The 25,991-nt window shown below is 42.1% G+C and overlaps 3 protein-coding genes and 1 long non-coding RNA gene across 6 annotated transcripts; 3 read left to right on the top strand and 1 right to left on the bottom strand.

The window, feature by feature from the left end:
- Positions 1 to 57: 57 nt before the first annotated feature.
- usf2 (upstream transcription factor 2, c-fos interacting) lies at positions 58 to 8,881 on the bottom strand. Of its 2 annotated transcripts, XM_026156845.1 has the most exons (11): positions 8,426 to 8,881; positions 7,700 to 7,743; positions 7,160 to 7,275; positions 5,829 to 5,948; positions 5,126 to 5,288; positions 4,957 to 5,044; positions 4,625 to 4,669; positions 3,669 to 3,727; positions 2,639 to 2,730; positions 2,080 to 2,208; positions 58 to 1,472 (listed from the first exon to the last, which is right to left on the bottom strand). In XM_026156845.1, exons 1-11 carry the CDS (start codon positions 8,461 to 8,463, stop codon positions 1,383 to 1,385), a joined length of 984 nt encoding a protein of 327 aa, XP_026012630.1. In that variant the 5' UTR covers positions 8,464 to 8,881; the 3' UTR covers positions 58 to 1,382. The 2 variants fall into 2 exon arrangements, with proteins under 2 accessions (XP_026012630.1, XP_026012631.1); XM_026156846.1 differs by lacking the exon at positions 4,625 to 4,669 and having other exon boundaries at positions 8,426 to 8,880.
- Positions 8,882 to 9,000: 119 nt separating this feature from the next.
- LOC113014981 (uncharacterized) lies at positions 9,001 to 9,565 on the top strand. Its single transcript, XR_003271033.1, has 2 exons — positions 9,001 to 9,314; positions 9,412 to 9,565. It is a non-coding gene; the product is annotated as an uncharacterized LOC113014981 (long non-coding RNA).
- Positions 9,566 to 10,598: 1,033 nt separating this feature from the next.
- Positions 10,599 to 18,940, top strand: LOC113014939 (lamin-A-like). 2 transcript variants are annotated; one of them, XM_026156807.1, is made up of 14 exons: positions 10,599 to 10,996; positions 11,659 to 11,779; positions 12,183 to 12,538; positions 14,074 to 14,230; positions 14,516 to 14,641; positions 14,743 to 14,913; positions 15,138 to 15,263; positions 16,002 to 16,222; positions 16,314 to 16,587; positions 16,689 to 16,796; positions 16,885 to 17,004; positions 17,149 to 17,205; positions 18,111 to 18,308; positions 18,427 to 18,940. In XM_026156807.1, exons 3-14 carry the CDS (start codon positions 12,201 to 12,203, stop codon positions 18,460 to 18,462), a joined length of 1,932 nt encoding a protein of 643 aa, XP_026012592.1. In that variant the 5' UTR covers positions 10,599 to 10,996; positions 11,659 to 11,779; positions 12,183 to 12,200; the 3' UTR covers positions 18,463 to 18,940. The 2 variants fall into 2 exon arrangements, with proteins under 2 accessions (XP_026012592.1, XP_026012593.1); XM_026156808.1 differs by having other exon boundaries at positions 10,599 to 11,779; positions 18,114 to 18,308.
- An 817-nt stretch (positions 18,941 to 19,757) lies between these two features.
- Positions 19,758 to 24,647, top strand: naxe (NAD(P)HX epimerase). The gene is made up of 7 exons (XM_026156850.1): positions 19,758 to 19,920; positions 21,517 to 21,706; positions 21,785 to 21,893; positions 22,726 to 22,836; positions 22,955 to 23,065; positions 23,407 to 23,554; positions 24,192 to 24,647. The coding sequence occupies exons 2-7, from the start codon at positions 21,534 to 21,536 to the stop codon at positions 24,389 to 24,391; spliced, it is 852 nt and encodes a 283-aa protein (XP_026012635.1). The 5' UTR covers positions 19,758 to 19,920; positions 21,517 to 21,533; the 3' UTR covers positions 24,392 to 24,647.
- The last annotated feature ends 1,344 nt before the right edge of the window (positions 24,648 to 25,991 follow it).

Below are 25,991 nucleotides of genomic sequence, written 5' to 3'. Positions count from 1 at the left end.
TTCATTCCAGCCCCAAAACGCTTTTCCTCGTAACCTCGATAATAAACACCACTCGGGTATAAACACTCATTTATTGTAGTATCAGAATTAGTCATGCCAGTGGTTATATTTCCATGCTGTGGTGACTTTCAGTGTAGACAAAAAAAAAAAAAAAATCTAGTTAGGTATAATCATCATCATCATCATCATCATCATAACTCGTATCCCCTCCCTGACCATGGCTGTTTTATGGTCATGAATCAGCAGCAATGGTTCCCAAGGTGTAAATAGTAATATAGGGAAAATAAAAAGTCACCAAAACGCAGCAGGACCGGTGGGCCAAAACCGAGGCCGGTCTCCAACCAGGACCTCACACCTGTATTCCAGTGACCTATTAAGCAGATACACAACCAAACCATGGTTTAATGCCCGACAGAGACGATTCGCCTTGAAAATCATCTCAGTGTTACTTTATCTGTACATTGCACCTAACGGGGGACACATATGAGCTCTAAATTCTTTATATAAGGACGTCATTGAACGTGGGAACCGCTTGCCAGTGCATAATCCCAATTACCTGAGCTATGTTAACACCTATATTCTCCAGTAGGCATCTATTAAGGCCTTACACTAAAAAGAAAAACCTCCATGCCCGTGATGTCAAAGCCACTCCCACTTTGACTCTACAGAAATTATAGTTTTGAATTCACTGACGATGGACGATGTGTGTGAGCTCCGTCTGGTGTGTGGAGTACCAGTGTCGAGAGGAAGAAATTTAAAATAAACAAAAAAAATCCACTGACAGTAAAAGTATTCTTAGTAACAGTGCTGAGCAGGATCAAAACAACTGATTTGCTCATTATTTGTTCATTTCTGGAGATGATTTCAGCTTCTATTTTTTTAAACTTCTGTGTACACATTGTTTAAAGACTAATAAATTAAAACAAAATGGGACCATTTAGTAGCTTCAAACAAAGCATGTCCAAAAAATAAAATAAACAAACCCAAAGGAAAAAGTTTGTGTGATGATAAAAACGTAAAGACGCTAAAAATAAACTTTGTGTGGCAGGTTCATAATTTAAAGTAAAAAGAAGAGTTTGGCGGCAGCGTGGCGGTGGAGTGCAGAGGTCGATTTCCTTGAAGCAGAAGTGAGAGGTTCAGTTAGCTACTCAGTTAACGGATTTCAGAGCGTTCAAGCTTTTCATGGAGCTGCAGGAGGAGGAGACGTGTTCACTTTGCAGTCCTTCGTGAGCCTTTTGCGTGTTTCTCTGGTCCAATTTCAGACAGAAATTGTCTCCTGTTATTTCTTCTTTTCTTTTTTTTTTGCTCCTCTCCTGGTGTCGTTCAGCTGTGTGGGAGGACGCGACTCTGTGTTTGTGATCCTGCACTTGTCCAGTCCACAGTCACTGAGGTGTTGCATCTCCGTTGACTTCTATACCGTGCTGCTGCAGCTGTGCTCGAAGCAGTGCGTTGTCATTCTTTAATTCCTCAATCTGAAAACGTAAGACAGAGTATTTAATTTCATTCATCCTTGATCCTTCAAAGACTTTTTTATTAAAATGCCCCTAACTCTCTTGATTCATGCCACGTTTATGGTGTTTTAGGTGCAAACAGGAGAGCGGCGGTGCTTTTCTCTCTCACATTCATGTAAGTGTTATTTTCTATGCCCAATTTTAACCTAATGGTCACAATCGAATGCATGAACTGGAAACAAATCCGTGTTCTGTATCTTGCCCAACATGCAGGCCGGAGGTGCCAGGACTGAACCACCGCTTTTCTGTTGCCCCCGCTTTGGTGTTGAGGCAAAGAAAGTGGAACCTCAGTACTCTACCTCCACTATTAGTCAGAAATAACAGACAAAACTCATATTGAGCAGAATTTAATTCAGCTTATTGGTGCAGTCCTCTGCAGTGTTTATTTTCTGTCATGTTACAGTGCGCTCACAACGTTCAGACTGATCGAGACACTCGAGTTCAACGTTTTTCTCTACTCTTGGCACTGCACCGCTTTGTCTGTGAGGACCCAAAGCCCCCTCCACCTATGTTTGCAAAGGGTAGCAAATCAAAATATGAGATGTGTGCACAATGATGGGAAGTTAACCTGTTGTCTAAGCAGCTCGTTGTCCATCTCGACTCGCTCCACCTCTTTGTAACTGTCCTGCAGCCGCTGGTTATTCTGACGCAACTCGCGGATGTAGTCGCACGCTTTGGACAGGATGCCTCCTTTACTCTGAGGAACAAACAAATAATATAATATTTTTCTTTCTAGTCTTTCATTCCCACTGTGAGCTGACTTTTCTCCAGCGGCTGACACACTTTGAAATTCCTTCCATATAAACACTTTGTTACCTGCTGAGCTAAAAATAAAATAAATAAAGTAAACACTGTCACACGCCCCTGGCTGTAGTAAAGCCTGGTGAAGGCATGAATGAAGTCAAAGAACAGGGTGAACAGGAAGTGAATGAAGGCCTGACAGAGGCAAATTTAAAAAGATCAGTGACATGAAACAGCTGCTTTCAGACTAAATGAAGTCACGTTACATACTGAGCTAATCTAACTAGCAGGAGCTTCTGTAACCATCTGTCAGCACTTACACGGTCATGCAAAATATACACGAGTTTTCAGTGAACGTCAGAGGGTTTTTTTAATACAACGCTCACCGCTCCGGTTCTGCTGTCGATGCTGCAGTCAGGAATGATTTTTGACAGCGTGACAATCCAGTTATTAATCTTGTCTCTTCTTCTTCTCTCCACTGTAAAGAAAATAAAAAGGATGCTCAGTTTTAGCTCTCGCAAGCTGTGGTTTCACACACCGATCAGCCCCAACATTAAAACCACCGACTGGTGACGTCAACAACACTGAACATCTGCTGGGAAACCTCAGCTCCTGCCACGCAGATCTTACTTCGATATGTGCTACCCTTCTTGTTACATGCACGATAAGTGAAACTGTTTCTGTTCTTCTTCTGTTGCTCTTCTTTTTCCAGGTATAAAGCCTCCGCCTATTGGCCCATTCAAAGTTAATCGGTACATGTCTATTGGCTGATCTGAGCACATGAGGCCAATCACTCGCCAGTGATCGTTACAAAAGCGCAGCTCCCTCGCCAGCTGTGCCTGCTCTAATCCTTAAGTGACATTCTGGTCCAGACTCCATGCCAGTTGGTGGCGGTAATGCACCAATTCGTTTGCCAACCGCCAATAAAAAAAAAAGGAAAGGAAATAGAAGAAGAAGCTTCGCCTGCTTCCGACTCTCAGTGACCTTTGTGTTTGGTAGTTTCTGTGTGTGAACAGCAGCAGACTCCCACAGCACGACATTACACCATCCCATGCAACAAAAACTGCTCAGAAACCACATGAGGGACACCAGAAGAACCCAAAGAGTGTATTCCCAGAACACAGAGGCTCTACACAAGAGCCCACATAAGATTCATTTAATGTTGTGGCTAACCTGTGGAGATACACACGAGCTGGAAAAAAAATGCTGCTGGAAATGTGCACTTTGACATGTTACTGCCATTCATGTCTGTGATTAAAGAGCAATTAAAATAAAATCGCTTTCAAACTTTCATTTAAGTTTAGATCCTTCCTTCACTATTCAAATTAAATCTGGTCTTTCCTTAGGAACTTGAAGTTAAAAAGGAGTGATAGATGTGACAGCCCTGAAATATCCGTAACCTTGGCGATCACGCACCTTCATTGTGCTGTGCTCTTCGCCTCTCATCCCTGGGCGCCCGTGGACCATCTACTTTCCTGTAAAGGCACAAAGAAAAAACACAACAATTGTAAATTAACATTGAAAAAAAAAATGCTAAGACACCACACTGAATGCTGATGTGCCAAAACTGTGACCCAAAAGTCTGTTAACAACAAAAAGTATTGATATAAAGGAAAGCATGTTAACCAAAACCCATCTGGTTTTAGTAGAAAATTATCTTTATTTAGGTTTAATGAGCTGTAAAGAACCCCACAAATATACCAACTGCTAGAGTCTGTGTTAACTAGACTTTCACCTCCGAAGAACAGACCCAGATCCTTTAAGTCCTCTGAAGGGCACGCTCTTTGAGCTCAACCCTTTGAAGGATTCAGGCTCTAACCCCCCCCCTCAAAAAAAAAACATGAGTATGGTTTGCTGTTGCCCTCTCTGAAGGAGAATCAGTGACAAACTAAACACCAAAGCTCAGTGGTTCCCACACACTTATTACCTGGGAGGGCTGCCCAAGTATAGTAATGGGCCCTTATTATAGTTAGCCTTTCATTTTAGCATTTTTTGCAGTTAATCTTATCCTCCTCACTTTTATTTTGAAAGTCTCATCACCGCTACACCACTAGTCCTGCGTTAGCAGTGGCTAGTAGGTGGCTCGCAGGCGTGTGCTGCTCATTAGTCATTCAGATGAAGATGTCCTTCAGTGGCTCAATGTAGTCCAACCTCACCATCACAGACTGAAACTGCAAAGAGGTGGAAAACTGGGTCTGAAATCTAAATCTGTGGGAAACACTGATGCCTGAACTAAACCTGCAGCTATTAACCAAAGCCACAGGCAGACCAAAATCCAGTTTAATCCTCGTATCTTAAGCAGCCACCAAACGTCTGATTCTACGACACATGATGGGGGCAGGGTGGGGGGCGTAAGTGAAAGTTCTTCTCACCAGTCTGAACTGCCATGCTGCAACATCTCGCTTTCACCAAGGTCTCTGGGGATGGCAGGTAAGTAGGACATAGTATGTTGGATGTTTTAAATGATTTAAATGATGGTTTTTCTTTTTTTTTAGTATATATTTATTGTTTTACACACAATGACAAGACGGATCACGCCAAGAAGGAAAGCAAGAGGCAGAGTACACCCAGTCCAGTGCAGATTGGGAGGAAAAAGGTGAGATGTCGGCCAAACAGATGTGCAGAGGGATTATGGTGATTTGGTCATTCTGAGATTTTTTGGGAAGTAGCATCAATGTGCGACGAAGCTTTAAGTTGTACTCACGCAGTGTAGGTGTGTGTGCGTGGCGCTATGGTACGTTGGGTCGCCGTCTGCAGCACCTCAGGTGGGCTCATCATCACGTAGAACTGACCTGGATTTGACGAAACACCACGAGGCGTTAGATCGACAACATGAGCCTGTTTTATTTGACGGTTAAAGAAGTGCTTCTCACCTCCCGCTTGTGTAATTGTTGGGTCGGCGGTGGCCTGCACCGACACGGCCGTGGCTGTTCCATCGCTGACTGTGGCTGCAGGGAAATAAGCGAAACGTGTCTCTCCTCCCACCGTCTCCCCGCCAGGACTTCCCCCGTTGCTGAAAGGATTCTGGATGACGGCCTGCAAAGTCGGAGACAGAAAGTTTGTACAGCTGGAATCATCTCAAATACAAATTCGATTACTTTTGCCACTGGAAAACCAAAATGCTGAAATACAGTTTTCAGAATAAGAGCTCCTTAACTCCTTAACCCATGTTTGATATACAGACTGACTCTGTGTCATCCGGTCACGTCCTTGTCATGCACTTTTTCACAGACTGTGTTTTTAAAATGTCACAGGTGTTCATGGTAAAAGCCAAAAATAAATCTTAAAATAGGGTCACTACCCAAACGTTTCCAGACCGAACCATATACACTTCTCTAAATAATTACAGCCCGTGTGAAATTTCACGTAGAAGAGGTTGACGTCATGGTGATCCAATCCCCTATTTGCATGCCCCTCAGCCTTCCTGTCAGCCACGAGCTGATAGATTAGTCAGATAAGGAAGCGGGTGTATCTGTGGCTTCCTGTACAGACTGATGGCTGCTGCGTCTTGACTGCAGTCTGTTTTTATTTCTAGAGCCTTTTGTGCATCCTGATCATCTTGCAGGGTTAACTGACCTGCGCTACTGCCTGAGGGGCTCCAGCAAATGCTGCAGTGGAGACGACGCTGACGGCTCCCGTCCCATCAGCTGCCGCTTCTAGTTGGTCATCTGTCACCTGAACCACGCGATAGGTCACCTGCAGACAGAGGAGGGCATGAAGTCAGTGACCATTATGGGGGTGTTTGAAATTTGTTTTTGGTACGAGTCGACCTCACACAAGCCTGGTGATGCACATTCATCGAGTAGCCGTCACGCAGACGTTTCATCTTATCGTTCATCTTATCATATCACAATATGTATTCTGAAGATGACAGCAATGATCCAATCACAGCGCTGCTGGGACAGCCACCATCACTGTTCACAGCCTCTCATAAACTCTCTGATCAGAAACTCTTTGTTACCATATTTCGTGAGTTTTTTTGGTTCTGAAACTTCTCAAGTTCACTTTCAAATATTTGGGTCAAAATTTTAAAAAATAGATTTTGTTCAAAGGTGTCAGTGACCGTCTGGAGTGAAAACAACAGTCGTTGCTAATTTTGCATGTGCTTATCAATCAAGTCAATTACACTTTCACCCCACAGACCAACAGTGACACCCACGTTCAATGACCTCAGGCGGCGTGACGCCCGGATTTCGATTCGATCGCTGCCAAAGTTGAATCTGTGGCTACAGCCTCGCTTTTAAAGAAACATAACTGGGATAGAAAGAAAATAAGATCCACAATAAATATGTCAACTGAAGAAAAAAAAAAAATCACTGACAGAGCAACTATATCACAACTGCCCACTCTCCACATATTTATTACTAAGGTCTGTCTGGCTTTGTTGTAAAGATATCCTCACATCCTTTGTGTAAAACTATGACGCCTGATCCCAGGATACTAAAATCTGTTGTCACAGCTCAGAACAGGAGTAAATTTTTCACCAACAGTAGACAGACGCTCCTGCTGCTGATGGACTGCTACCTTTAGAAATATGGCTCTGTGTCTTGCTGTTGTGTCCGTCTCCCTTGTATAAGACTGTTATACTCCCACTGTGAAATTCTGGGCTGATCTACAGATTTTTCATGTTTAAAATAACAATTTGTCTGATAGCTGACGCCAAAGAGTTTTTTACATTTTTCTCCTTTGGTTGAGGTAAACAAATAATTCTTCCTTATATAAAAATGAGCTGACATCCTTTGAAAGTTTTTCAGCTCCTGATCAACAGATCCTGAACATTGAACCAGGGCACAACTGCTGCTATCAGTTACCGTGGTTACCAGTATCTGAAGCTCTATTGTTGCATTCCAACTAGAAAATATCTGAATGGCAAATCAGCAACAGAGGAAATGCTGCCTGCAGCTCACCTGTCCGCCGCTGTTGTCTGTACGAAATTGGTACTGCACATTGTGGTCAGCAAATGCAGTCTGAGGGACACCGGTGATGGTCACTGCAGTCTGCTCGTCCGTCCCCACAGCTTCCCCTGCAACACACACACCACCACGTTTCAGACCTCGAACACTAAACAAGCGCAGGGCCGTGTAACGCAGGTGCACGCCTTTTGGCTTAACAGCAAGCCTGTTTTGTTTTTCTGCATGGGCAAAAATCTGCCACTGTCCAAACAGGTTTTGGCCTCGTCTGAACTATTGACATGTTACTTTCCAAGTGGAGCTTCGTGTACTCACAGTACTCATGTCCTCACTACCATAAAATTCATTTTTAGTCACTAAATGCCAAGAAATAACAAAAAAATATCCACTGTTTTGTTGAATTAACTATATCCAACTCAATCTTCCTTGTGTGGAGAGTCCAAAAAATGCATTCTGAACCTGGAAAAACTCTATAAAGTCTCACTTTTAAGTGTGTTTTGTTTCAGTCGTGTGGATTACAAGAACAGATGCTCCTACCTTCCTGTAGCTGCACCACCTCCTCTGTTTCCTGTTTGTCGTGACTAAAAACAAAAACAGAGCAGAGCTGAGTCAATTTCAAGTATTTCTCTGAAATAAGATCATTAACGTTTTCTGAACAAAAACCCAGCTCTCCTGAACCAACTGAGGAAATACGGCGCCCCCGGGTGGTTATATAAGGGAATAATCATTAAGATATAAATAAAATGAAACATTACTGGCGTCTAAGACTTAAAATCAGTTCATCTGCACTTAAAAGGGGGAAATGAGAATTATTTAAGACCTAGAAGTCTAGTCTAACTGCTCTGACCAGTTGCGCATGGAAAGGCAAACTTCACAAATATACATAATACTCCAAACAACGCCCCAATGTAGTTGGATTTAAGAGTTTGAAACCTTAGAGAAGCTGCATCAGTTACAGTAGCAGTGAAGTGCGTTTACTTGTTAGCCTAAAAACAGTCACAAACTGCAGCTGTGCACTTGTTTTTATTGTGCATTGGATAAAACAAGCGCACAGATTTGGAAACGGGCGCACAGCTAATGTGTGCAGAAATCCTCTGAGAAAAGTGCGCAGACAGTGCGGGACAACACGAAACAAATATTAAAAGTACACTGAGAAGGCAGGTTATTAACTGCACTGCGCTGCAGGGAGCAGGGGGAAAACAGAGGGGTTTATAGGCCGTGGTGGAGCCATGTCTGAGCAGGAAGCGGGCAGCAGCTTCTCACCTCGCCGAGCTGTCCAGACTTTGCTCCAGCATATCCATGAAGCTTTTGCGGGTGTAAAACGCCGATATTCAACGACACCGAATTACGGAGATGGAAGCGCTGATCACGGGGACAAACACACGGGTCATGTGAGGAAGACAGTCCAGGACACGTGAGGCGCCGACCGGGCAAGGAGCTAAAATGGAGGCCGCTGAGGAGCAGGACGGAGCTGTCTGCGTCTGTGCGGAAAAGTAGAAAAAAAAGAAAAAAAAGAGTCCGGGTGTTTCCGCAGCGGTGCCGAGGCGGTGGAGGGAGGCTGAGTCCTGGATTATGATCGTTATTGTGTTATAAATTCGGATCTGAATGCACGGATTGAGGCTGGTTTGCGGTTAAATTGGTTTCTTTATGTCCTCCGTGTCCTCTGTTTGCGCACAGCTGCTGTTTGTCCGCGCAAAGCGGCTGCGACATGCGCTCCAGAAGACACGGAGTGGATTAGTTTGTTCGTTTTTTGACAGAAGGAAATGCGTCTTTTTTGCTCTAAATGTCGCTTTGTCTTTGTAAGATTTGGAGAGCTTGTATTCACGTGACTCCTGGTGTGCAAACAGTTTGGTTAGAGACGGATTTTCATGGGATTTGTTTGGTTAATTCTCTATTAAAAACGATTTACTCGCGAATTATTTGACTTTGGATTTAATAGCGCGGTAAATATTGTCACTGAGAGTCATTTTTTGTGCTCGTTTTTCTCTCCCAATCAATCAGTTCCTCAATGGGATTTTTTTTTTCGGGTCTCTTTTGCCCAGGTGACCACAGAGATCCAATACGGGTTTTCTCTCAAACCACATGACAAAAACTGTCTACATAACAAGGCACAGCCGAAGCTCGCATGGTTTTAACACATCGGGCAGCTATGGTGACCATTTTACTTGAAATTCAGACCCAGTTTGTACATCGCTGAGCTGCTAAATGAGTGAAAAAGACAAATAAAACGGGTTCTTGTTTCTTTACAGCCAACCTTCCCATCAATTTCTGACAGTAGGAGGCGATGCTGAGTGTCAGCGGCAGGAGGCACGACGTCTTCCACAGCTGATCTGCGCAACTGAGATCAGCAGATTTTCTTTTACAGTCTATTTAATTCACAAATAAATGCACCTTTATCATACACAGAATCTCAGAAGCTGTCTATAAAATAAAGCACGAACATACTGAAGCTTGTAAGGCCTCACAAAGCACATCACATTTATTTAAGAACATGTTTTACACATTAGGCCCCTGTTTGTTTGTTTGTTTGTTTGTTTGTTTGTTTTTTAAATACTTGGTAATTTTACACCAGATATCCATAAATCCTTTGATTGAAACAATATTCATTGCCGTTTAATTTACTTGTATAAAGGCTTTAACAGTGTGTCCAAAAGTCATAATTCATAGTGTTTAATAAAACTGTCTGCCATTTATTACATGTCAGTTTTTAGAGCCAGCACAAAGGGGAAAATGAATTTTTGCAAGCATAGCTTTAACCCTTTAAAGTCCACTATTAAAATGAACCACTTCTAGCTTGTGTTACAGGTTATAAATGGGATAAAAGTGCATATGAAAAAAAAAACCCCACATACATACTCATCGGCCACTTTATTAAGTATATCTAGTTAGTACTGGGTTGGACCCCCTTTTTCCTCCAGAACTGCCTTAAGTCTTCATGGCATAAAGTCAACAAGGTGCTGAAAACGTTCCTCAGAGATGTGGCTCCATATTGACATGATAGCATCACAGTTTCTGCACATTTGTCAGCAGCACATTCATCCATCTCCCACATCCCAAAAGGTGCTGTACTGGAGTAAGATCTGGTGACTGTGGAGGTTATGTTATGCTGCTGGAGGCTGTCATCCTAAGATTGGTACACACTGGTTATAAAAGGCTGAACATAGGAAGATTGTGCATTTAAAAATGCTTAATTGGTGCCAAGCGGCCAAAGCGTGCCCAGAAAATATCCACCACGCAATTACACCATCACCAGCAATCTGAAGACATTTTCTCCCAGAGAAAAATACTGCTCACGGGATATTTTCAGTTTTCTAAAAACCCCATGGTTGTGCAGTAAAATCCAAATAGATCAGTAGTTTCTAGAATACTCAGACCAGGTTTGCACTGTAAGGGCGTCCAAAGAAAAAGAGAAACATTTGTTGCCCATTCTGATGCTCAGTTTGAACTTCAGTAAGTTGTTTCACATTGCTTAAATGCACTGAGTTTTCATCATGCGATTGGCTGATAAGAAATTTGCATTAACAAGCAGTCAAACAAGTGTCCCTAATAAAATGACCAGTTAGCATATAATCTCCATCAGCTTGTTCATCAGTTTATGAGATTTAGTAAAATGCTTCAGCCTCAGTGTCTTTGTAGTCACTCCAGCTGTCCAGCCATTCATTTTCCTAGTCAAATTTTGGTCTCAAGCAAGGCAGACTGACCTGGCTGATATAAGAGAGGCGAGATGGAAGCGCCTATAGAGGAGCATGTCTGTGGTTCCGAGTGTGGGAGGAGACTGGAGCACACAGGGAGAACCTGTAAACTCCACAGAGAAATACTCCAGCCGACCAGGAGGTGAGTGCTAACATCTGCACCACTGCGTAGTCCTCTCATCCTGCCACTGAAATGTAAAGACACTGTATCATCTGTATCTGTAACACTGTATCTTGTATCTTCTCATACATATTATATGTATGATGTTTAGTGATGTTTAGTGGGCTACAATCAGAATAATTAAAGGTCTACAAAAGAAAACCAGTCTGCCAGAGCACACTTTTGGTGCTGTTTTTGTTTTATGACTCGGAATCTCTTAGTTAAGGCTGTCCAAAGAAATACATTTCTGGCCATTTAGGTATTTAAACCAAAGGCTAAGTAGGAAATTTGTGTAAGAGCTTAAGAAAAGATGTTGCGTAAATGCATCCTTACAGGATGTGAAGACTCCAGCTCTGTGGGGTTCTTCTGGAGTTAAAACTTTTGCAGAGCTTTTACAAAACGACTACAATTCAAGTCTCAGCCAACAGATCTGCTTAAAATTATCCCTTATAGGCATCACGTGGCTTTGTGCGTGGCTTTGTGCAGAGGGTGACTCATTTATTCAGACTGTACACCCATTACAGTGAGACAGAGAGAGAGAGACAGAGGGAGGGAGGAACAGCCACCTAACAAGTGCCAAACTTGAGGCCAACCTCTCCTCCCATCTCATTCTTTCCTACATGGGCACTCTGATGGGTTTGCAGACAGCTCAGTTTGCAGACTGAAGAGAGAACCAAGACGAACACTGGGATCACGTAAGGAAATCGTCAAACTACTCTGCAAAGATCTCCAGAGATTTCTCATCCTCTAACAAACTTTAAAAAGGTAAATAGAATTTTATAAGTTAGTATCTTTTGGGCAAGGACATCACTTTAATTTTTGGGTGGAGTTGTTAACCCCACCCATGTCTTTTGATTAATTGTGCTTTGTCGTTTGTGTGCTTAATGTTAGGGGATTAAAAAGAGCCGGATGTATTTGGAAGTAATCAATATGTTCCAGTGAATTAAGCTTTGTTTTCTTTTTAACTTTGAACTTTGAGCCAAAAAGTTGCCTCATTTTTGTGTGTTTCAATGAATATTTCTTGGGCATATTTCTTTCATCTTATTTGTGACACATGTTCCACGTCGACTGTCGGATCAAACTGAATGGTGTGCATTTGCACTTGAATAAAACCTGCTCAAATTGACTCTTTAGACTCAAATGAATATAATCATATCTGTTTTGACAGCAAAATAAGAAAGTTACAATGGCGACACCCAAAAACACTCCACGAGGTGCAAACACACCACTTTCTCCCAACCGGATCACCCGTCTCCAGGAAAAGGAGGACCTCTGCAACCTCAACGATCGACTGGCCGTCTACATCGACAAGGTCCGCTCTCTGGAGGTTGAGAACGCCGGGCTGCGTCTGCGCATCACCGAGTCGGAGACAGAGGTCAGCCGGGAGCTGACGGGTCTGAAGGCCGCCTATGAGACGGAGCTGGCAGATGCCCGCCAGACACTGGACTCGGTGGCCAAAGAGCGAGCACGGCTGCAGCTGGAGCTGGGCAAGCTGCGAGAGGACCACAAGGAGCTGAAAGCCAGGTATAATGTTTACTGTCTTTGCACGTGTCTGCAGGAGCTGCTGAGAAAAAAGATTGATTGCTTTGGGTTTGTGCCCTCTCATCTTGGGTCCCCAAATTCCTTAAACTCACCCCTGTGTGTTTGATCGATGTGGGTGGGGGTTTTTTTTGTTGTTTTTTTATAGCTATAGTGGGAGTGTGTAACTTTAAAAGACAAAATAGTAACAACAAGATGAAATCATGAGCTGCAGAATTCACCCTTACTCATTCCTTACACTCAGGGGCTGTCACGGCACGATTTAATGTGGTTTGACCTTTAGCTTCCAGTATCTAATTTCAGCAAGTCTTAGGAGTTTCTTGTCATTCTGCTGACTTCATAACTCATTTCTGTTTGTGTTATATTTACATTAGCAGTTACTATTATCCCATAATTATCACCTGTCCCACAGTGTCTGCTGTTCAGCTAAAGTTATACGATACAGCTTTTGAAGTCAGGATTGCCAAACTCTTCTCAGAAAGAACTCTGCTGCAGAGTGTCTGGTGATCATGAGATGTCTCGCTGCTGCGAGGCATCTAAAATCCCCCTTTTCAAACAAACCCTTTCAATTGAAGGCATCTATTTGTCCCTTAATACAAATGTGAAATGGTTTGGACTTCAGTGTTGATACATATTAAGCAGCAGTTACTCATAATCTTTTAATAACTGATGTTTTAACTTGGTGATGCACTGAGAGTTGTGTTACCCTGCCGCTGGGAACACTCCCTATAACTGTAACATATTCTCCTCATTGCTCACTGGGCAAGAGCTGGAGTGGGACTCCAGCTCTTTCCCATGCTTCCACATCCAGAGGCTGATGACTAACTCTTTCCCCAGCTTCTCCTCCTTCACCAAAGTCATCATTATACACAATACGTGGCAGTGTTTAAAGAGCTCCACTCTTGCCTGGATTATTTTTCCGTAAATAATAAAACGACGGCCACAGTGTGTTTGGCAAAGCCATACCGTTGCCATGGCAATATCTCAGCTAAAAACCAACGGCTGTGGCTTGTGGCTACCAGATCCACGGGACTTGATGAAAATCACTGTGGTCTATGACTCATATGCACCGAGGTCTTTCCCCTGCTTCTGCTTCTTGTAGACATCCTCATTCAAAAATAGCTCATATTTGTTTGATTAGAGTGTGTAAAGGAAACTATAGTAATTCAGTTTTAGGTCTTAGGTCACTAAAACAAATGCAGTAAGATGCTTAAACTCTTAAACTATGGATTCTCAAAGCTTGAATGAATTGAGTGTCATTTGAGTAAAACGAGAGAAAATGTACACATTGAAAGTCTCAGTGGCATTTGTAATAGTAGTTTAAGGTTTTGTTCAAGTATTGTTGCTATGGTGACTAATGGAGATAAACATGAATGAGAAATCCTCCCTTGATCTCACTCAAAGCTGTCATAGAAAATGTAAAGTAGTGCATTCTTTCATTCATGCTTGCACTAAAAATGAACAAAAGCTGCACTTTGAGAACTTAAAGTGGAACTTAGTCCCCACTTTTGTTTTCATAGGAACACTAAAAAAGAGTCAGAACTGGGGGGAGCCTTGCAGAGGCTCAAAGACCTGGAGGCTCTGCTTAATTCGAAGGATGCTTCCTTGACTACGGCTCTTGGAGAAAAGCGTAACCTCGAGGTGGAAAACAGGGACTTGAAGGCGCAGGTTGCCAAGGTAAAGTCAAACCCACGCTCAATTTAAAACTCAATAGAAACACATCTGGGCTCAATCTTTCTGCAGTCAGTCTACAAGCTCAGAACCTCTCTGTTTGTCCTTCATAGTCCTCCTCTCTTTCTTCCAAGTTTTGTTAGTAAATGTCAGCTAATTCAGATTTCAGCAGGGGTTGAAGGACAGCCTCTCTGCATGTTTTCCTGCCCGCATACTCCACTGACTGCTTATTTTCCACTCCGCAGCATTACTTTGTACTCATACTCGGCCCATTTTGTGCTTCTTTTTTAGTTGGATACCAGCTTGGCCGATGCCAAGAAGCAGCTGCAGGATGAGATGCTGAGGAGGGTGGATGGAGAGAATCGCATCCAGACTCTGAAAGAGGAGCTGGAATTTCAGAAGAACCTCCACTCTGAGGTCTGAGCGCTTTTTGCATATGTTCTTATCATTAGTTAATCATTTTAAAAAGTACCCATGCTGGACTTTACTGATAATCATTGCTGGTAAATTTTCAATAGGAGCTGCGGGAGATAAAGAGGCGTCATGAGTCCCGCGTGGTTGAACTGGATAATGGCCACCAGCAGGAGTTTGAATGCAAACTGGCCGAGGCACTGGCGGATATGCGCAACCAGCATGAGCTGCAGATTAAAATGTACAAGGATGAGATCGAGAAGACCTACAACACCAAGGTAGACCATCAAGTTACTGTTACTAAAGGTTTACTTTGCAGCATTTATGTCTTCTGTTTTGGTCCTCAGTGGTGAACGAAAGCTGCACTGAATAATTGCGCAGCAGAAATATCCAGTTAAAACATCGTGACATGGTTGTGTAGTTCCGAGTTGTTGGGCTTTCGCAGTTTCACAAATGTCTTGTATAATTTGGTTACAGTCCATGTTTTATCTCCCTCCATCAGCTGGAGAGTGCTCGTCAGTCAGCAGACAGGAGCAGCCACCTGGTTGGGGCAGCACACGAGGAGCTCCAGCAGATCCGAGTACGCCTGGAGTCCACGTCGACTCAGCTCAGCCAGCTACAGAAACAGGTTCTTACAAATAATCAGCACACACTTATCTGCAAGCATACATCACTTAAAGAAAAGGGTGATATTTTTCATATTTCAGAGCAGGGGTGCAAAACATAAGACACAATCGACCCGCCAAAGCTGTAGAAAATGTAAAGAAGCGCATAGATTTTGAATTTTTAACTGCAGTTTCATAGGTTTTACAGATGTTCCTGATAATAAAGATTGCCCACTTTCATGCTAAATCAAAGTAATTAAGCAACTAAATGACAAGAAAGTTTGTTTTTCAAATATTGAGTCCATAGTAAAAAGAACAACAAAAACTTTATATTTTATCATTTCAGAACAGTCTGTGGAAAGAAGTAACATAAATTATTCTGTAGTTTTGCGTATTTATCATGTAGTTTCACTGGTCCGGCCAATTCAATATCACCTAAGATCAAAGTGGGGTGTATGTGACTCACTATGTAAAATCAGTTTGACATCCATGTTTTAAAGTAAAAACAGACCCCAACAGAAATCAATTTAATTTAAAACAGAAGTTGTTTTTATAGATTCACATGAATTAGGCTCTTCAAATTGATGCTGGCTGTAAACTCCATTTATTTGTTTAAAAGTTCAGTTTTTCATGGTTTCTCTAGATTTCCTTTGTTTTTTGAGCTCAATTATTAACTCACTCCTTGATTGCTCTTGAGGTCTCCAGACTTGCTTGTTTGATCCTATCAGGCAGTAACTTTGTGACTCTTTGGTTTGATCCAGCTGGCAGCTCGTGAGGCAAAGATCAGGGACCTCGAGGATGCTCTGTCGCGGGAGCGGGACAGCACGCGTCGCCTTCTGGGTGAGAAGGATCGAGAGATGGCAGAGATGAGGCACCAGATGCAGCAGCAGCTCGATGAGTATCAGGAACTCCTCGACGTTAAGCTGGCCCTGGACATGGAGATATGCGCCTACAGGAAGCTGCTGGAGGGAGAAGAGCAAAGGTATGTGTAACGACGCTCATCGTTTCCTCTGTGTGGTTCATAAACTTTTTCATTTATCTCATCATCGTCATCAACATGTTTCTCTCTGCAGACTGCGTCTTTCGCCCAGCCCTCCTCCTACCAGGGCGGCGGGAAGTCGATCCTCTACTTCTGGAGCTCTCTCTCGATCTATCCACCACAGCGCTCAGAACTCCCCTGCTAAGAGACGTCGCCCTAACGACACCGACAGCGAGGCCTCCAGCTTCGCCGGTGGAGCCGTTTCCCGCACTCGCATCACCCAGCAGGCTTCGGCCAGTGGACGTGTCACTGTGGACGAGGTGGATCTGGATGGGAAATATGTCAGACTCAGCAACAAAGCTGATGAGGTGAGATGGAGAAGTTGGAGGTGGACTGACTACATTACTATTTGTAATGTAGTGACTTTGAACTCTGACGTTTTTACCCAACTACCCTCTTGCTCTTGTAGGATCAGAATCTGGGGAACTGGCAGGTGAAGCGGCAGGTGGGATCTGGCACTCCCATCGCCTTCAAGTTCCCAGCTAAATTCACCTTGAAGGCTGGTCAGAGGGTGACGGTTAGTAGCGTCTTTATTCAGCAATCAGAATCACCAATCAACACCTGATTAGCACAGATGATTTACTCTGTACTGTCCATGTGGTCAGATCTGGGCCTCTAATTCTGGTGGAACTCATAATCCTCCATCTGACCTGGTGTGGAAGAATCAGCCCTCCTGGGGCACCGGAGACCTCTTCCAGACTACTTTGATCAGCACTAATGGAGAGGTATTTTGAATTAAATCAGCTTATTGGGCTTGATAGACATTTCATTCAGACCTAAAGTGTCAAGACATCAAAACTCATGGCCAGTATATTTAAAATATACCGAAACTGAATGAATAAATAAGAACTACAACACTTTTCTTTCAGGAAATGGCAATGAGGAAGGTCACCCGCACTCACCTTGAAGAAGAAGATGATGACATGGTGAGAGAAATGATAGTTTTCCTAGCATGTGCATAATGAGATCATGTGCAGGACCAGAATCCAATTAGCAGCATCCACTGGTTTTGCATTGAATTAAAATAAGAATCACATTAATTCAGATATTAACATTTCAAATGGATCCGTATCACTGTGTGGGGGCGGTAACATTGAAACTGAGCATTACGTGTTGCATGATAAGGTGATGGTTGGTAAGTAAAATAAAGATATTTAAAAGGATATATGTGTTTTTAGTTAGGTGAAGCAAGGACACATGTGCGTGTGCAAATGAAGAAATACAGCAAAATCTCACACAGTTGCAGCTCCCAATGGATATTTTACATTCTTACTAGAAAAATGATTATCAGTAGTGAAGAATAGTTGCAAACACACATATTTCATCAACTGTTTACGCAACTCAATGTTAACTGTTAAAAGAGACAATTTAAAAAAAACAAAAAAACAGTTCACTTATTGTTTTTAGGCTCTTGTTCATTGTATCAGGGCTACAAAAATACAGGAGACAAAGGCGGTTTAATAACAAAAGCTGTTACAAAACCAGTCCTCCCATAGATACAGACTATTTACACACACAGGACTGAGTAGATGCTCATTAAACAAATAAGGGTGGGGCAGGCAGTCACAAAGGAGTGTCAGAGGTGGGGGGGAAGAGACAAAGACAGGAAGTCAATCCCAAGAGACACAAAGAAAATCACATACCAAAATAAGACAGGAAATGGAAACAAGAAAGACAAAACAGAGACCAAAACATTAGGAAAATATCAGTGAGAAGGAATGAAAATTAAATAAGCACAGACACCACGACACATACTTGACCTTTATTACCACTGCAGGGTTTTTGGGGTTTTTTTAACACACATTAATTAAAAGCTGTGTCTGTGCCTCAGCAGGTGGCTCACAGCACCTGTGGGGACGGCGAGTACAACCTGCGGAGCCGGACGGTCGTGTGCGGCTCATGCGGACTTCCTTCAGATAAATCCAGCAACTGCTCCGTGTCCTCTGCTTCCCGCTCCTTCCGCAGCGGAGGCATCTCCGAGGGTTTACTGCCCCACTCCTACGTGTTCAGCACGAGCACACCTCGCAAGGTGAGTACCGCAGCTCATACAGGAGATATATGACTTCCCTTTCATGCAAAGATTACCTCTTTTTTGTCTATTAATATGCATGTGTGATAATTCTAATTTTGTTAAAATTTCTTCCTAGACTGGAGGCAGAATGGAGAGCTGTCCAATCATGTGAAGCCCTGGGGCCACTACACTACATTTTCTATAGCTTCTTAGGTATCAGTTGTTGAGTTATCTGGTATAGTTTTTAGTTCAGTTTATGTACTTTCAATTTAATTTCAAGTTATTGAATGCCAGAAAATTTTATACTGCTTTTTATAATGTACATATGCATGAATAAGAATAATTTTCCAGAGCCTAAAGGTTAATTGGGGTTAGCTTTGTTTGTTTTTTTATATTAGGGACATTTAAGGTTGGAAAATGTAAAACAGTTACTTTAACATTCATTCGTTTTAAAAACTTAATTCAAATTAATTTCATTATACTCTATAGACACTCTGACACAGCGGGGTTGTGATCAGTTTACAATTTTACCAAAATTGAAAACTTTTTTTTTCTCATTAAATCTTCTTACATGGTGAAGGTAAAATGAACCCAACCTTGCTACAGATCTACAGAATATTGTCGGGTTTTTTTTATTATTAAAATGAATAAACGTGTTTTCAGAAACCTGCCTTTTTTCTGTGTCTTTCTATTTACTCAGTTTCTTACAATATTTACTGCCTCACCATAGAATCTAATACAGGGGTGGGCAATTCCAGCCTCTAATAATTCCTCTATTAGGACACAGTCAGGTGTTGCTATATAGTTCATCTGTTTGAACGAGGCCAAGAGTTTTATTGATTTAATAAAAATCAATAATTAAAAAAAAAAGTTTCATTCAAATGAAGAAAAATATGACATTTGTATTCAGGCTCACAATTACATGATAACAATAATATAAAAGAACAGATTATAACTGTTCAGTATTCATACTCGTCCACGGTATTATAAAACTATAGGTGCATTTATTTCACCACCTCTTGAACTTTACTTGAGTATTTCATTTATATTTTTTGTACCTTTTCTCCGCTATTTAGAAGGAATTCCTGCTTCTTGAAATTACAAAAAATAAATAAAAATATTTTCAAAATCAAATCGTTCATATATATAATGAACATTCCAAATCATAAATGAAGTTTCTGCTCATAGACCTTCTGTTTTTATAAAGAATTATTTACTGGAATATCTTTAATGGAAATGTTTTTGAACATTTGTGCTTTACTAGTTATAGTTAAATTAAGGATATAAAAAAGAATGTATAAAATGGGCTTATATCGTGTGTCACATGGGTCTGATTCTATATAGCTGGCATATAGGGATTCTACTTCATTTATATATAGTAAGGGTTACGCATATTTTCTCATTTTAATTAGAAAAGTGTGTCTTTTACTGCAGTCTCTCCGACTGAGAGCAGGCTTTTATTTTGGAATCCTGGTTTTCAGGTCGCTTTCAAACCCGGAAGTAGCCTACAAGGTCAGGGTGCAAGTGTTGCTCTTGCACAGCGTCAAAGTTCCAAAACTAAGAGCTCTGTGGTTTAAAAGGACAAAACTGCATGTGAAGCTGTCTGCAAGAAAAAGGGTGTTAAAATTTGGTGAGTGTCGCTAATGTTTTGACACGAAGTGGAGCAAATGCTAAACGTTAGCTAGCAAGTCAGAGCTAGATAACAGTGAAGTGGACATGAGAGTGCTCCTACTGTAGCCCTGCGACATTAATGTGTACACAGTAATATCCACATAACCGTGTAATGCAGATAAAAAAAAATTAAAAAAAATACAAATGCTAATAAACATTTACAAATATTAGTCGCGTTGATCTGAACATAAATCGAACTGGATGTTAGCAAGTGAAATCTGTTTCACTTCAGTGTTCATAGTTCAGACACTTTTTATTTCTGTGCAGTCATGTGGATTAATAAGTAAACCCTGACTGCTTTCATTGTAATTAAGAGGGTATGTAGCAGTAAGGTGCTGCTAATCACGATTAATTGATCATGAGCACCTCTGTAAAAGCACAAGTTTAGGCACTTTTGCTGGTCTGCAACATTCAGGTGTGTCAACACAGTACCACAAACTTCCCAGCAAATTCATCAAAAGATCGATCTGTGCAATGAACTGTTAGAGAAAGATTAAACAAGTCTGGCTCGTTTGGAAGGAGTGTTTTGCAGACACAGGATGTGGTCACCTTACAGTCACCAGGTTGACTGTCTGCACCAGCTCATATTTGATTCAACTGTTCTTTAATCTGTCTGACAGCTAAAGCCTGACCCAAATTCAGTCATGCAACAGGACAGTGATGTCTAGCACAGCAGCAAATTTGTGAAAAAGAAAAGAATCAAGGTGTTACAATGGCCAGGTGAAAGACCTCAGCATGATTAAAATGCAGCAGGCTCTTAAGAAAGCTGTGCATTAATAAATACCTGCAAACCTCAAGGAACCGAAGCAATGTTATAAAGAAGAGTAGGACAAAATTCCCCCTTAGTGATGTTAGAGGCTGATAAACTCATACAGGAAATGATTGCTGCTAAAGGTGGTGCTACAAGCTGCTGAATCATGGGCTGTAATTAGTTTTTCACAGGATTGCAGAGATTCCTGTGATAATGTTCCTTTTCACATAATTTTAGCGATACAGATAATAGTTTTCTCTGTATTGATTATTAGTGTATTTACATAAAATAAGTTACTTGTAATCTATTTACATTTGTTTTTATTATTGTTATTCTTATTTTTTTAATGCTGCAGTGGTCTAATTCAAGATGATTTTCTCCTGTGGGAGGAAATAAAGCAGTCAGATCTGTAAATATTACTGCACTTAGATTATTTTTTTGTTTTGATGGTTACACAGAAAATACACTCAGTTTATCTTTACTGTATTAGTTTTGTAATAACACAGTATCATTTTAGTTCATTTTTGTTGTGGAATTTTGTTTTTTAAATGCCTAGTATGGGTTTTTTTTATTTAGTTTTAATCAACCATGTTCTGGTGTTGCACAGACTGTGTGAGAGTGGGGTGTCTCACCTCTTTCTTTAACGCATACTAAGCAGCAACGCAGACGAAGGGAATGACTGATTCTAAGTTTGCAGTCTGCAGGTGTGAGCAAATAAAAGCAAGGAAACAGCGAAAGGAGTGAAACCTGCGTCATCAGCAGACTGAACATTGCTCACTGTGGTCTTTTCTTAAATTTCCTCAGGAGCTTGTATCATCTGGATGTTGAGCGTTCGAGCTCTGTTTGGGATCGGCTTCCTGGTGACCTCACGAGCCGCGACAGCCCTCGCTCAGGCAGGGACATGCCCGTTGCCCGCTGCAGCTAACAGCCACAGAAAGGACTGTTTCAGCAGCACACCAGCGTCCACCATGGCCCAGGCCATCAAATATCTCGGGTGAAGGTTTTAACCTTTTCACACATAAGAGTAAAACCAGACTTCATGAGTCTAGACTGACCTGTAAATACTTCACAGGCAGGAGGAGGCCCAGCACATCGACGAGGAGCTCTTCAGTGAGTACGGCTTCAGTGTGGATCAACTGATGGAGCTGGCTGGACTCAGCTGTGCCACAGCCGTCACACGGGTGAGCGTCACCGTGGGCTCTTATTTTTGAAATGCAAATCTAACGGGAGGAATATTAGTCACTGGACTGGCAACAAACTCTTTTATAATGTAAAATAATTATTTCAGGAACTAATGTGAGACCTCTACCTATTCCAGCTGCTCAAAAATGAGTTTGGTGTCTTTAGGGTTTGAAGAAAGAAACAACGGTCGAAAGTGGGGTGTAGAAATATTTTCACTTTTTTCTTCTATTCTATGGTTGAGCCACTTAATCCAGTTACAAAAATAAAAGTTTAAACATTGATGTAAATAGACAGCTACCAACCAGTTACGCAAAAATCGTGTGATGAATTTCCCCCAAAACTCTGATCTAATCTTACTCGTCAGCCTTTATTTTTCTGTAGTCAGACTAAAGTAACATTACACTTGATGACGTTATAGTAATGTTGAAACATTAGTCTTTTTGCACAATCAAAGTCTGAAATATTTTCAACTGCACTTTTAAGTTTGCTAGCCCATCACAAGACCCAAACTCTTCCATGACATGCATTTTTAATTTCTCTTTGATATTTGGGCTGATTGTGACCCAATGAATGTAAAAACAAAGAATTGCCATATTTTTTACCTGATTTTTGTTTCTGAGAAAAATTAGAGCCACATATGAGGATATTTGTCTAAAATTTCGATGGAACAGTGGCAGTATAATGTCCTCGTAAGTGGATATCAGGCCCTTGTAGAGCAAAATTTAGGATTTTGGTCTAAACAACCCAAAATGTGATGTCCACATATGTGGACGCCAGGTCCTAGGAGGTTAAATATATCAAAGTTTATTTTGCTTTCTTCTTTTCCTTCAGGCATATCCACTTACTTCTCTGGTGAAAGCCAGACCTTCTCTGCTAGTGATTTGTGGACCAGGTAACAACGGGGGCGATGGCCTGGTCTGTGCCCGGCATCTGAAACTCTTTGTGAGTGTCTCTCAATTTCACAGAAGAGGAAAGTAAACCATTTATTTTCACATCCTCGTTCAGCCTTAAAATCCTAAATTCCTTTTTCCTCGTTAGTACTTTGTGTGTCTGATTTCAGGGTTACGAGCCGACCATCCTGTACCCAAAGAGGCCAAACAAGCCGCTGTTCCAAGGCCTAACCACACAGTGCCAGAAAATGGAGATCCCCTTCCTGACTGAGATGCCTGAGGTTTGGTGTTAATAAAATATGTAGCTGCAGCTTTATCCAATGTAAACACACAGACACACTGCTTATTGTTTTCTGACTGTGCATTTTGTATGAAGCTGTACAAATGCTCTGTTACACATGAACAGAGCTAATGTAATTAGGCTCCAGTTTAAATTAGCTGTCTAAATGATACTGAGGGGATAATAGCTCTGTTTTTATTACAGCAAACTAGATAGTGAATAATTTCATTGGTAGCTAAGAGGAGCTTTAGTTGATGGATTTACTCACTGAAATAAATGTGCTTTCAAGCTATTGATTAATTCCTTTGAAACTAACTTATCTGGGTAAAACTGTCTCCTCAGGCCAAAGCGATTGATGAAGCATACAACCTGGTGATAGACGCCATCTTTGGCTTCAGCTTCAAGGGAGCTGTGCGAGAGCCCTTTGGCTCCATCTTGGACACACTGAAAAAGTCCACAGTGCCCACAGCCAGCATCGACATCCCCTCAGGTCAGTCCTCACCAGTCCTTGGGTGACATTACTTTGTGAAGTAACTGGTTACAATACAAAATTACTGCCATTAAAAAGTAATCAATAAGGCATGCACCAGTATAGTGGGGCAGGGGTTAGCACATCACCATGAAGATGTGAATGTGAAGTGCTGTTTTTCTTTGTTAGCCATGCTGACAGACTGCTAACCCTTCAACGATATAACCCGCCTCCCAGCTCATGGCAGCTGGGGAAAGCTCCATGTCGCCACAACCTTGAATTGAAATGTCTCTTATAAAAATGGATGTATTAACTTTTGCTAGCATTACCTCTTAAACTAAACCCAATGTATAGCCAGCTTTTAGCTGAAAAACATGTGGTTTTGCAGTCCTCCTCGCTGCAGTACGGCTTGCCAGCAATGTTGTGGAGTTCTGCTTATTGTCAGTGAGGATTTATTAAACTGCAGTGCATCTGTCAACAGTCTGGAATGATTATAGTCAATAACTGCATGAAGCCTGCTGCATGTCCGCGCTCCCAAACAGAGGATATTGATTTGGGTCTAACAACTGTCGCTAACAGACATACTGCAGATTATCTCAGGAAACAGAAATTTCAGCTGGTTAGTGACAGCCTTTTTTTGTTTGTTTTCATGTTAAAGGTTGGGATGTGGAGCAGGGTAGCACAGATGGACTCCAGCCTGACATGCTCATCTCTCTCACTGCACCAAAGAAATCCGCCTCCCTGTTTAAAGGACGATATCACTTCTTGGGAGGCAGATTTGTGCCACCTGGCTTGGAGAAGAAATATCAACTCAACCTGCCCCAGTACCCCGGCACAGACTGTGTTTTGCAACTCTAAGAGATGTGGGCCATCACTGAAGGGAAATAAGCTGTCACTGGCGTTATAAAGCAATCAGCTTAGCTCAGCATAAAGGCTGTAAACTGGGTGAAACAGCCAGCAGCGTGACATCCGTTCACTCATTAACACGTCTTGTTTGTTGATTTTAAGAGAGCTTATGTGACATAATCGTATGCCTTCATCACACCTGCAGCACAATGGCAGCATCAGCTAAAGTAAATATGAAAATAAAAAAATTCTTTCTCTGACAAACTGACAAACTTTTTAAAGTTCATATATTCTGCTTTTCCCAAATTTTTTTTTTTTACATATACGTACACGTATATACGTGATGGGAGAAGGGAGCGGGAGATCGACAGACTGATTGGTGCAGCGGCTGCAGTGATGCGGACGCTGTACCGGTCTGTTGTGGTGAAGACAGAGCTGAGTGTAAAAGCGAAGCTTTCAATCTACCGGTCGATCTACGTCCCTACCCTCACCTATGGTCACGAGCTGTGGGTAGTGACCGAAAGAACGAGATTGCGAATACAAGCGGTGGAAATGAGCTTCCTCCAAAGGGTGGCTGGCCTCTCCCTTAGAGATGGGGTGAGAAGTTCGGCCATCCGGGAGGGGCTCAGAGTAGAGCCGCTGCTCCTCCACATCGAAAGGAGCCAGCTGAGGTGGTTCGGGCATCTGACAAGGATGCTCACTGGGCGCCTCCTGGGTAAGGTTTTCTGGGCATGTTTCACCAGGAGGAGGCCCGGGGCAGACCCAGGACACGCTGGAGAGATTATATCTTGGCCGGCCTGGAACGCCTTGGTGTTCCCCTGGATAAGCTGGAGGAGGTGGCTGGGGAGAGGGAGGTCTGGGCTTCTCTGCTTGGGCTGCTGCCCTCGCAACCCAGCCCCGGATAAGCGGAAGAAAATGGATGGCTGGATGCATATACGTACACTCACCAGTCATTTCATTAGGTACAGCATGCTAATAATGGGTTAGGCCCTCTTTACCTTCAGAACTGCTTCAATTCTCTGTGGCATAGACTCAAAAAGGTGCTGGAAACATCCCTCAGAGATTTTGGTGCATTGACATGAAACAATCTGCCGTACTGCTCCTAGATCTGGTGACTGGAGGTAATTTGAGTGGACTGAATTCAGTATCATCTAAGAAACAAGCTGGAGATTATTTAAACTGTGTGACGTGGAGTATCATCCCCCTGGAAGCAGACATCAGAAGATGGACACACTGTGGTCATAAAGGGATAGCCATGGTCAGCAGCAATTAAGCAATGCTCAGTTGGTATTAAGGAGGCCAAAGCGTACCGAGAAAATATCCCCTGCACCGTTACACCATCACCAGCAGCTTAACCACTCACGAGGCAGGATGGGTCCATACTTTCATGTTTATGCCAAATTCTGACCCTGTCATCCAAATGTTGCAGCAGAAACTGAGACGCATCAGATCAGACCATGTTTTTCTAATTGTAGCCTCGGTTTCCTGTTCTTAGGTTTTTTGATTTGATTTGATTTGATTGATTAGCATTCAAATTCATATCTCAGTGAAAACAGTGAAAAAACAAACAAACAGTGAAAACAGAACAAAAATCTACCATAAAGAAAGAAAG

This window comes from Astatotilapia calliptera, chromosome 22, assembly GCF_900246225.1.
Source record: "Astatotilapia calliptera chromosome 22, fAstCal1.2, whole genome shotgun sequence".
In the NCBI taxonomy this organism is placed as follows: Eukaryota; Metazoa; Chordata; class Actinopteri; order Cichliformes; family Cichlidae; genus Astatotilapia; species Astatotilapia calliptera.
Note: the sequence above shows the minus strand (reverse complement) of the source record. Positions and strands in the feature narration are given on the sequence as shown.

What these genes read in the sequence shown, in the direction of transcription:
- usf2 (XM_026156845.1), bottom strand. Translation starts at nt 8,463, where the DNA reads ATGGATATGCTGGAGCAAAGTCTGGACAGCTCGGCGAG. An exon ending in AACAATTACACAAGCGGGAG is followed by an intron (nt 5,045 to 5,125) that starts GTGAGAAGCACT and finishes CGTCAAATCCAG; the next exon opens with GTCAGTTCTACGTGATGATG. An exon ending in CAGCATGGCAGTTCAGACTG is followed by an intron (nt 3,728 to 4,624) that starts GTGAGAAGAACT and finishes GTGCCTTTACAG; the next exon opens with GAAAGTAGATGGTCCACGGG.
- LOC113014939 (XM_026156807.1), top strand. Translation starts at nt 12,201, where the DNA reads ATGGCGACACCCAAAAACACTCCACGAGGTGCAAACACACCACTTTCT. An exon ending in AGAAGACCTACAACACCAAG is followed by an intron (nt 14,914 to 15,137) that starts GTAGACCATCAA and finishes TCCCTCCATCAG; the next exon opens with CTGGAGAGTGCTCGTCAGTC. An exon ending in AGGCTGGTCAGAGGGTGACG is followed by an intron (nt 16,797 to 16,884) that starts GTTAGTAGCGTC and finishes CCATGTGGTCAG; the next exon opens with ATCTGGGCCTCTAATTCTGG.
- naxe (XM_026156850.1), top strand. Translation starts at nt 21,534, where the DNA reads ATGTTGAGCGTTCGAGCTCTGTTTGGGATCGGCTTCCTGGTGACCTCA. An exon ending in CAGGCCATCAAATATCTCGG is followed by an intron (nt 21,707 to 21,784) that starts GTGAAGGTTTTA and finishes AATACTTCACAG; the next exon opens with GCAGGAGGAGGCCCAGCACA. An exon ending in GTGCCACAGCCGTCACACGG is followed by an intron (nt 21,894 to 22,725) that starts GTGAGCGTCACC and finishes CTTTTCCTTCAG; the next exon opens with GCATATCCACTTACTTCTCT.